The sequence below is a fragment of the Debaryomyces hansenii genome (genome assembly GCF_000006445.2).
Source record: "Debaryomyces hansenii CBS767 chromosome G complete sequence".
In the NCBI taxonomy this organism is placed as follows: domain Eukaryota; kingdom Fungi; phylum Ascomycota; class Pichiomycetes; order Serinales; family Debaryomycetaceae; genus Debaryomyces; species Debaryomyces hansenii.
Genome location: NC_006049.2, coordinates 1,343,787 through 1,354,344, shown reverse-complemented (window position 1 = coordinate 1,354,344; position 10,558 = coordinate 1,343,787). Strand labels below are relative to the sequence as shown.

The 10,558-nt window shown below is 34.2% G+C and overlaps 6 protein-coding genes and 1 non-coding gene across 7 annotated transcripts; 4 read left to right on the top strand and 3 right to left on the bottom strand. All coding sequences in view use genetic code 12, as the record gives it.

Annotated features, from left to right (window-relative positions):
* Positions 1-683: 683 nt before the first annotated feature.
* DEHA2G16346r lies at positions 684-755 on the bottom strand. Its single transcript has one exon. It is a non-coding gene; the product is annotated as a tRNA-Gly (tRNA).
* Positions 756-916: 161 nt separating this feature from the next.
* On the bottom strand, positions 917-2,047 carry DEHA2G16324g (DEHA2G16324p; the record flags this gene model as incomplete). Its single annotated transcript, XM_462255.1, has 1 exon — positions 917-2,047. One exon carries the CDS (start codon positions 2,045-2,047, stop codon positions 917-919), a length of 1,131 nt encoding a protein of 376 aa, XP_462255.2.
* A 147-nt stretch (positions 2,048-2,194) lies between these two features.
* DEHA2G16302g (DEHA2G16302p) lies at positions 2,195-4,555 on the top strand (the record flags this gene model as incomplete). The annotated part of the gene is made up of 1 exon (XM_462254.1): positions 2,195-4,555. The coding sequence occupies one exon, from the start codon at positions 2,195-2,197 to the stop codon at positions 4,553-4,555; it is 2,361 nt and encodes a 786-aa protein (XP_462254.2).
* Positions 4,556-4,636: 81 nt separating this feature from the next.
* Positions 4,637-5,780, top strand: DEHA2G16280g (DEHA2G16280p; the record flags this gene model as incomplete). The annotated part of the gene is made up of 2 exons (XM_462253.1): positions 4,637-4,663; positions 4,719-5,780. 2 exons carry the CDS (start codon positions 4,637-4,639, stop codon positions 5,778-5,780), a joined length of 1,089 nt encoding a protein of 362 aa, XP_462253.2.
* Positions 5,781-5,898: 118 nt separating this feature from the next.
* DEHA2G16258g (mitochondrial 37S ribosomal protein RSM24) lies at positions 5,899-6,828 on the top strand (the record flags this gene model as incomplete). Its single annotated transcript, XM_462252.1, has 1 exon — positions 5,899-6,828. The coding sequence occupies one exon, from the start codon at positions 5,899-5,901 to the stop codon at positions 6,826-6,828; it is 930 nt and encodes a 309-aa protein (XP_462252.2).
* A 318-nt stretch (positions 6,829-7,146) lies between these two features.
* On the top strand, positions 7,147-9,036 carry DEHA2G16236g (DEHA2G16236p; the record flags this gene model as incomplete). The annotated part of the gene is made up of 1 exon (XM_002770605.1): positions 7,147-9,036. The coding sequence occupies one exon, from the start codon at positions 7,147-7,149 to the stop codon at positions 9,034-9,036; it is 1,890 nt and encodes a 629-aa protein (XP_002770651.1).
* Positions 9,037-9,097: 61 nt separating this feature from the next.
* Positions 9,098-10,492, bottom strand: DEHA2G16214g (DEHA2G16214p; the record flags this gene model as incomplete). The annotated part of the gene is made up of 1 exon (XM_462250.1): positions 9,098-10,492. The coding sequence occupies one exon, from the start codon at positions 10,490-10,492 to the stop codon at positions 9,098-9,100; it is 1,395 nt and encodes a 464-aa protein (XP_462250.1).
* Between the last annotated feature and the right edge of the window lie 66 nt (positions 10,493-10,558).

Genomic DNA, 10,558 nt, shown 5'->3' with positions numbered 1-10,558 from the left:
GGAATAAAAACAATTTTTATATTTGGTATTTTTAAAAAAAATCCATGAATAATTGGATATGTTTTATACCTCAGCAGACGTGCAATACTATACAGGGCGGTAAAAGGAGACGAGAAATAGAAGTAAATCCATTATTATTTTAAATGGGTATATATTTTTGCAATTTCGAATCTTAATTTTGTATTTTCATTGATGTTAGGGGTGAAAAAAAACACTGAGGTAGTGTATAGTGGAATTTTAAGGAGGCGAAAAGAAGAAAACTTTAAATGATTTTTTTACATTGAGAATATATAATTGCTTGTATTTTTAAGTTAAGGGTGTTACAGGTAATTTTATTTTTATAGAAATTCCATGTGAGTTCAGTTGAGCCCTTGGGGGGGAATTTAATTAAAGAATAGGGTAATCAATTAAGATGGGACAATTTGAAATAACAAAGGTTTTCTGAAAAATTTTTTCCTAGATAATTTTTTTTATAGGGGCCCAAAAGGAAAGAGAGGCTTAAAAAGAATTTGACAACAAAATTTTATTAAAAAGAATTAAAGCCTTTCAAGGAAAAAAAATTTTTCCAAAATATAACCAAATAATATAAAATATAAAAAATATATAAGATAATCTTATAAAAATGGTTAGATATAATGTATATGGAATTATTCAATTTCATGTTTTACATAATTGTAAAAATATGAGCGGTACGGGAATCGAACCCATGTCACCTGCTTGGAAGGCAAATATGTTAACCACTACACCAACCGCCCGATTTGGATGTTGGTATAATGTATTTGAATCTCTTAAGGGTATAGTATAAGTAGGTATAGTAGATGTCTTATAATTAGTTTTAAATTGGAAGAATAATTAATTACTGTTGAATGTTCAGGTATATAGGTAAAATATTATCGTGTCTTATTATATAATCTTGTTATTTCATTTCATATTTGACTTTTTTATCAGAATCCTGTTCTTGGGACGATGGATCTAAAAGAATTCCTCGTTTTCGTTCTATAACAATCGAATCTTGTTCTTGTTTAACAGAAGTGTGGTCAATATTAATTTCAGTATTTTGTATTTTATTTACACCGTTGTTAAGGTCAGAAAGATCTGATGTGAATAATACAGACTGAGCCCAACCTGCAAAATCCCCAAAAATTTCTTTAAAGAATAGCCTTATATCATGATACGTTTTTTTATTCATAGTTTTTAAATCTTTCTTTCCTTTAAATTTGTAGTCTCTGATAGCAATTTGGTAGACATGAGTATCAACAGGAACTATATCATGCTTGTCTAAAGCCATTAAACAAATGCAATCGGCCACCTTTGGACCAACGCCCGTCAACTGTAACAAAAAATCATGAGCTGTCTCATAGTTTTCTTGTCGGAGTTGATATAGGTTCTTCAAAGTTATATCTGGAAATTCATCGCTTGTAAATTTTAAAGCAGTTTGATAAATATATTTAGCACGATAACCGAAACCTAAATCCCTAAGCCGGCTTTCAACTTTAGGACTACTAGATAAATCAACGGCTGTTGGAAATGAGTAATATTTGATACCATTATATTCATTGATATATTTTCCAAACTCAGTACATATATTATCACACATTTTAGAAATTCTCTTCACATTATTATTTGATGAGCAAATGAAGGATATAAGCGTTTCCCAAGGTTCCTGTCTCAATATTCTGATACCCGTAAACTTACTGAAAGCCGATTTCTGCTGAGAAATTTTGAATAATCCATCCTTTTCAATCCATTCTTCATATAGTGTTTCCAACTTAATCGGTAAGTTAAAATAATCCTTTATGAAGTCAAGAGTCTCTTTATCAAAATGACAATTTATTTTCAGTTGTGTCTGCATATGTTCAGCAGCGATCCACGAATAATGTATATATTCTTCATCTTGCTTGAGTAAAATTATTTTGTTTTCGGTTGTATATGACCATATATCATTTACATTCTTCCATCTAAATGTTTGGCCACATCTTAACACTTTAGATAATTTGACTTCTACTTGTTTTACAGGGAATTTCTTCCAGATGAGATCAACGGTCATATTTGAATGGAGGGTTTTAAAAAGATAAGAAAGCTTTTTCTTTAAAAAAAAAATCTAATGATTTATCGCGTAAGACGGCTTTAACGCGTTCATTGAATGATTCAAGATATAATCTAATACCATAAATATTTTCCAACATAAGAATTAATGGATACCGAATGTCCCTTATGCTTCAAAATATTCCCCAGATCTCTTTTAGAGCAACATGTCAATAGTTGTTTGGATTTACAGGATAGAAATACATCAAACAATGTGAAGTTGCCTACAAAACACGATAAAGAAGAAACCGGTGATCCAAAAGTTCACAATACTGAAGCTTCGTCTAGACAGAAACATGATGTATTTACATCTTTAGGGTTGAAGATGGATTCTTTTGATCCAAAAAAACAGAAGACAGATAGTAAAGCTTCAAATAATACGAAGGGCAAGCCTACACTTACTAGCTTACTAATAGCAGAGAAGAGAATGAAAGGCTATGGTTCAGGAGAAAAGAAAATCAAAATAGAAGAAGAACATTCAAACACTTCCACCAAAGCAGGTTTTAATAAACGAATTATCGTTGACGACGATCAGGAACAACGAACCAAGAAAGCTGCATTTCCTCAGGAAATTGAAAATAAGGTACCTGTAGAGAAGACACAGTCTTCGAATGATGGACCCAAACAATCAAATGCTTTGACTAAGAATCAAGAATTTATGAGATTAAAACGAGAAGCTGAACTTCCTTTGGCTCAAAGACTTAGACCAAAAAGTTTAGACGAGTATTATGGACAAGAGAAGTTAGTCGGTGAGAATGGAATTTTGAAGAACATAATTAAATCGGATCAAATTCCGTCCTTTATCTTATGGGGCGTACCAGGTGTTGGCAAGACTTCGCTTGCCAGGATAATATCACAAACTTCGAATTGTAAATTTTTAGAAGTATCTGGTGCAGAAGGTAATGCTAAGCGACTAAGAGAAGTATTTACCATGGCAGATAATGAAAGAAGGCTTACAGGGCGAAAGACTATTCTTTTTCTTGATGAAATACACAGGTTTAATAAAGCGGTTCAAGATTTACTTCTTCCTGTAATAGAGAAAGGAATAGTTACAGTCATAGGAGCTACCACAGAGAATCCATCTTTTACCCTTAATAATGCATTATTATCCCGTATGCATACATTTATTATGGAACCCTTATTGAAGGAGGATATAGTAAAGATAATTAATAGAGGGCTATTGGTTGTAAATAAATCCAGAAAATTAGTCTTTGGGTTGCACCTAATTGCTTTGGACAAAGATGCAATAGATTATATTGCATCATTGAGTGCAGGAGACTCTCGTGTTGCATTAAATATTTTAGAATCAATTAATGCCTATTTATCAAGTGTCCAATACTCTAGGTTTTCTGGGTACGAAGAAGGAGAGAAAGCAATTCAAATACCAAAAACATTAGGAGTAATCAAGGTATGCTTACAGAATTTAAAACCTTTACTAGAGACAAGGAATTACCAGAAGATGTACGATAAGCAGGGTGAATCTCATTATGATACAATAAGCGCTTTTCATAAATCTGTCAGGGGTTCAGATGCTGATGCAGCAGTATTCTATTTAGTTAAGATGCTAGTAGGCGGGGAAGACCCTTTATTTATTGCGAGAAGAATGATTGTTATAGCAAGTGAGGATGTTGGGTTGAGAGATAGCTCATGTCTACCATTTGCAATTGCTACGAAGGAGGCTTTAGAATTTGTCGGAATGCCTGAAGGTGAAATAATATTGGCCCACTGTGCAACAAAATTGGCGAGGGCTCCAAAATCAACAAAGTCGTACAGGGCATTGCGGTCGGCACAATCTTTGTTTAAAGAAAACCCTGATACGACATCAATTCCAATACCTCTACATTTAAGAAATGCGCCAACAAAATTAATGAAAGAATTTGGTTACGGAGATAATTATAAATATAACCCAAGCTTCACTCATGGGAAAGTAAAGCAAGATTATATGCCCAAAGAATTAAGAAATGTGAAATTTATGGAAGAAACTCATTTGGGGACAACCAATGACCCATCAGTTGACTCGTATGATTATGAAATGTTGCTGCAGGAGAGGAATGATTATTTAAATTTCAAACGAAAATGGAGAGAAGCTAGTAAGAATTCACGTAAATCCCTGGGAAGTATAGAAAGAGCACGACAAAAACCAAGGAAAAGGGCTACAAAAGTTAATATCGATACACTTAATCACGATTCAAATTCAAATAATTTAGAAGCCAATAATACGGAAAAGGATCTTTGTCAAGGGAATAATGAGCTTCCAAGATATTCGTATGATGAATTCCTTAGTAAAGAAGATCAACCAGAATATTTTGATGGGGAGGAAATTGATGAATATTCCGACGATCCGAATTGTAGCCACAACTTTGAGTGTTCCTATGATGAATTTTTGAACAAAGAAGACCAACCTGACTATTTCGATGGTGCGCAATGTGATGAAGATTACCCTATTTTTTATGATAACGAAGAACAATAATTTTAATTGATACCAAGTTTGTAGGATTTATGCGCACTTATCAGAATGTCTAAATAAATTTGTATTGCTGCTTCTCCCAAGATGTGTGGACGTTACGCTTTAGGAATAGTATGTACAAACTTGAGTATTTAATATATGTTCTTTAAGACTAACAGTATTACAGAATATAAATGAATTACCACAACAATTCAACGAAACTGTATTAAATAGAAGTAATACCAATGTGCAATATTCAATAAAACAATTATCAGATACCAACTATGAGGCAGTTGACGAATCGAATGACGAAGCAACTTCGAATCATGCTAATCGTATTGAAATAATGATTTTGAATCTCTCAAACCAAACGTTTCAATCCTCCTATAATATACCACCAACAAGAACTGCCTTAATAATATATCAAGCCAAAAATTCAGACGCAACGTTTAAAAATCGTTATGTGATTGAGTCGCTGACTTTTGGACTTGTCCCATCTTGGGCAAAGCCAAAAGATCCGACACCAATAGAAAGGAAGGGGAAACCTGGACCGAGATATTCTCGGGAACTCCAAAAATATCAAGGAAAACACTTTAATTGTAGAAAAGAATCATTGGCAAATAAAACTCCAGTTTGGAATAGTGCTAAAAGGACAAGATGTGTTGTTCCGATCCAAGGTTATTTTGAGTGGATTAAATCTGGTAAGAATAAGACTCCATATTTTGTCCATTCTTCAAAGGCTCCATTAATTTATCTTGCAGCCTTGTACTCGCACAATCCAAATTACTCTAATCTGGATTCACATGCTAAGTATTTATCTTCATTCACAATTATAACAGGTCCAGCTACGAAGGAAGATTCAAAGGATTTATCATGGCTACATCCTAGAAAGCCTTTAATGCTAATGCCAAGTACCAATGAATGGCATGAATGGCTAGACCCAGAGAAAGACTGGTCCGATAGTCTACTTGATACTAGTTTGAACACAATCGACAATAAAGCATACATGAATATTGAGTACCATACTGTTAGTAGTGACGTAGGCAAACCATTTGCAGAAGGAAAGTATTTGGTTGAGAAATATACCAAACCCCAAAAATCTATTTCACAATTCTTTAAGCCAGCAACTAAACGTCAACTACAGGATAACGATGAGAATAAACAGGAAAAAAAGCCGAAAACAGAAGAGAATATAGATGTTGCAATCAATGCTAATGAAGGAAATGTTGAGATCAAAAGAGAGCCATAACTAAATAGTTAATAAATGGTATTGACACGACTGATAAATTTTTCGAGATTGAAATTGGTCAAAGTCAAAAACTGAGTAGAATAGCTTTGTAGGTTAACGACTCTTAATGTACTTAAGAATGTATTCAGGTAAAAATATACCTAGAGCTTTGAAAAACTACTCTAATTATAGGGTCAGTCGTTCATATTCAAAATCAGAACTGAGTGGGGCTTTATATCTTAATCCACATGCCTGGAAAGGTTTACCTGCGGATAGAATATTCGAATTGCACAACTTGAGAAAGGATGCTATGGGTGAAAAATACAACCCAGATGATGAAGAAAGACGTGCCATTTTATCCACGTTCACCACTTTAGGAAAAGTTAAACCGACGTTAGAGTATGCTTACGAAATTGATAACTTCAAGGAAAGACATATGAATAACACACCAGTAAACTTGAGAGGATTACCGCCTATGAAGAGTAATATCAATGTTGTTGACAAAGGTGCTACACCTCATGAACAGAGAAAAATAGAACAATTGCATAGAATTAGTGCGTATGAAATGCCATTATTAGCTAAGTTCCGTCAAGAATATAAACCAGAACCAACTAAAGATTCTCCAATCAAATTATCTTTTAATAGTGATTTCAGTGATGGATCAAATTCATTGAACCGTAAGGTTACGTTACTGTGTAATATAGAAGACTTGAATTTGAATGAAAAGCAACAAAGGAAATTTAAAATCTTGGCTACTAACAGATTTAACCATCATACAAACTCCATCAAATTCTCAAGTAACCAACATGCAGAAGCTACACAGAATGCTCGCCACCTAGTTTCAATTTTCAATAGATTGTTAGAGGCATCAAAGGATTTGTCTGATGACTTTTCAGACATTCCAGTAGATACTCGCCATATGCATGCCAAAAAGGCTGCACCTTCTTTTCCAGAATCTTGGAAAAGACCTGAAGATGCACCTATTGCTAGGCATAAAATTATTAGAAGATTGGTGGATGAAGTTAAGCAAAAGCAAGATGCTCAATATATTAACAATTATTCCCCATAATTATCTATTATTATCTATAGGAGGTTTTCGGATTAAATTCACATAGCTTGTATATATACTACTAATTGTTCACTTTTGAATATAAAACAAATTACACAAAACTGTTTTTAAGAACGTAGAGCACGATTAATGTTTACGAGTTAAATATCTGTATAGTATTGTTATTCACAGTTAAGCAACCTACATTTGATAGTGTTTATATAGCTGAAGGAATTAGTTTCTTTACCCATTAAGATTTTGACGTATTTTGTTCAATTTTGGAATATTGATAGTTTGATTGAAAGTTTGTTTGAATATTAGAAAATAGCGAGCTACATCATGGCTTCAAGTGAGACTCACTCCGCATCAACCACGTTAGATGATATAATTAACGAGCTAAAGCTTACATATGATTCCTCAGTTGGCGTGCTAGATGGAGATTCTATAAGGAGCATTCCTAGCGTAAATATATTATTGAATTTGAGTAAGCTTTTGACTAAGCTTTCTAAAGATTTGGTTGAAGTCGAGCAAACTGATTCTGATATTTTGAAGAAAATCAGCAAGAATCACACGCTAGACGATGAAGATGATGACAAAATCGACGAAGTAGATATAGATGATGAGCACCAAACAACAAAAAATGATCGCTTGCGAACCTCTAGTCAAAATGCTGCCGATGAAGATGATGAAGCAGTTACATTATCAAAAAGGCGAAAACTTAATACTCTGGTCAAAGTCAAAGAAGAAGAGGAATACGAGAATGAGGGTGATGATAAGAATGAACAGGAGGAGGATACTAAGAATAAAGTACATGATGAAATTGAAAAACCGGATGACTCTAATGAGCTTGTGAATTCAAAGGATGATCCCACTCCACCTGTGCAAATAGGTTCATACACTCAAGATAACGACACTAGATTAAAAAACCCCAAGTCTGAGTTTGTAACATCTCAAACATTGCCTGTCGAAGCAATTGCAGAATTAGGATTGTTCTCGGAGGATAACAAGGGTTTGGAAACTCATGGAAAGGAATATCTTAAGAAGAAATATGGTGTTGCTTCGTATCCAGAGCGTGACCTATTGGATATGTTACCAGGTAAAATTCCTGATACCGATTTTTCGAAGAATAAACCACCAACTAATCAAGTTCAATTTACCACATATCAATCATACATTGAATCATTCTTTAGGCTCTTTCTGAATGATGATATCAAATTTTTGAGTGAAAAAAATGTAATTCCACCGGGTCTTGATAAGCAAAGTTATGACCCTAATGTTACACCATATATTACTCCTAAGTTGGGACCTTTCTATGCTGACGTATGGGCCGAGGAGGATGCAAGTTTGGGTTCAAAGTTGAATTCTCCAGCATTTCAACAACCATCGATAGATTCATTCAAGCCTAAAGGTTCGATCGATGATTTGGATGATGATAACCTCTATACTGAGGAAGTTTCTTGCGGACCGCTTTCGAATCGGTTGTTATCGGCCATCTTAAGCACGCATGAAGGTCGTTCCATAGAAGAAGAAGACGAAAACAATGAAGAAGAAAACCCTTTTGAAGAAGATGTCGCTACGCAATTAAATACCGGTGAAGATTATAAATTAACGACGGAAGTAAGTGACTTTCATTCAATTGAAGAAAGACTTAAGCGGGAATTGAATTACATAGGAATCTTTATGAACTTACCAAATTGTGAAGAAGAAGCTAAAAATAAACTTCAAATTAATGGTCGTTCCGTAAAGAAGGCTAATAATGGCAGTATTATAGATTCAGATGAGTGGATTAAGAATAAAGAAGATGACGAAGTTTGTGCGGAAATTAGGTCATTACAGAAAGAATTGAAGGAAGCGTCTGTTAAAAATAGGAAGAATAAAAAGAGATTAATTCCAATAGTAGAAGAACAAATTGCATGGCAAGAATATTGTACTATATTAGATGACTTAGATAAACAAGTTGATCAAGCATACATGAAAAGACTTAAAGCTAAAAATAAGAAAAAGAAAGTGGAAACTGCAACTCCTCAGCAACAAGCTGTAAATAGTGGTTTAAGAGCATTATTGGATAAAAGAAAAAGATGGATTGATAATATAGGAAGGCTTTTTAAGGCTTCTGAAATAATGAAAAGAGTCCCGAGCGAATCTGTATTGCAAGGAGAAAGTGAAATCGACGAAGAAGGAGACGACGAAGAAAATGTTGATGCTGAAGAAGCTATAATACAGAAATGATTTATTGCGTATATTAAATCAATAAATAGAATAACAAATCTACTATATACAGTTATTTCAATTATAATGACATACCTTTAGTAATCTCTTTATGAGAAGGCAAAGTTTTAACGTTACCAATGGCTGACACAGCGACTGGTCTATCTTTAAGTCTATAATTAGCCCAATCAACAACGTCTTTTCTAGTAATTGATTCCACTCTTTCGAACACATCCTCTGGCGACAACCTATTACCAGTGTTGACAAGTTGTCTTCCGATATCCTCTGCAATTGCAGTTGAATCATCTAAGGCTAAAACCAATGAGGCCTTTAGTTGGGCTTTAGACCTTTCAATTTCATCATCAGTTATATTATTCGACTTTAATCTGGACCATTCCTTTTGTACAGCTTCAACAAACAACTTCAAATCTGCATCCTTTTCAGCCGTAAAATATACACCCATTAAGCCAGTATCAGCATAAGATGTTGTATAAGCCATATAAGAATTGGCAATAGGAGTTTGATTTGGGCCACCAGTCGCTGCTGTCACAGCTAAAGGCGAGGGTGAATTGGATCCAATTCCAATAGACCTATCCCAGGTTCCGACAATACCATTCGCAACAGATGCAGTGAAGAAATCAGGAGCTGACCAACTCACACCCTCGACGGCCAAAGCAACATATGTATTAGGTAATGAATCGTCTTGAATTCTAATTTCATCGCCATAAAATATAGGAAGATCACCTCCATTTTGAGTAAAAGGAATTTCACTCTTTTTTATATGGCCAAAAAATTGTTCAGCTTTCTTAACCAATTCATCGTGATTGACACAACCGACTCCAATTAATGCCATTCTATCGCCTTTATAATTTGTTTGAATATAGTTTACTAAGTCACTCCTATTGATTGTCTTAATGAGTTCTCTTGGTCCCAAGATTGTTCTACCAAGATCTTGATTTTTGAAGGCGACAGCATGTAAATGATCAAAGACAACCTCATCATACATCTTATCCACTTCGTCACTTTCTTGTAAAATAACATGTCTTTCGTTTTCAATCGCTCTTGCTTCCAATTTAGATTTTGTCAATAAATCACTTAAAATATCTATGTTTTGGGAAATATCATTCTCGAGACACTTAGTATAATAAACAGTATTCTCACGAGATGTATATGCATTAATCTGTGATCCCAAGTTCTCAATTTCAAGTTCTAAATTTAATTGAGACCGTTTCCCAGTTCCCTTGAACGCCAAATGCTCCAAGAAATGAGCAGTACCACTACTCTTCGGATTATCAGCTCTTGAACCAGCATTAATCCATACCCCAACAGTAGCTGTTTTGGTTCCTGGCATAACTTCACTGGCCACCGTTAATCCATTTGGAAGTATTGATGTCTTAAACTGCGGAACTGATGGAATAGCCGTACTAAGTGACCTTGAAAGGCATCTTAACTTATTTATTGGATTAGATCTAAGCATATGTTTGACTATAAGGATAACAAATAAATTAAATATCAAAAAGTACAATAATATATTTATATTCCA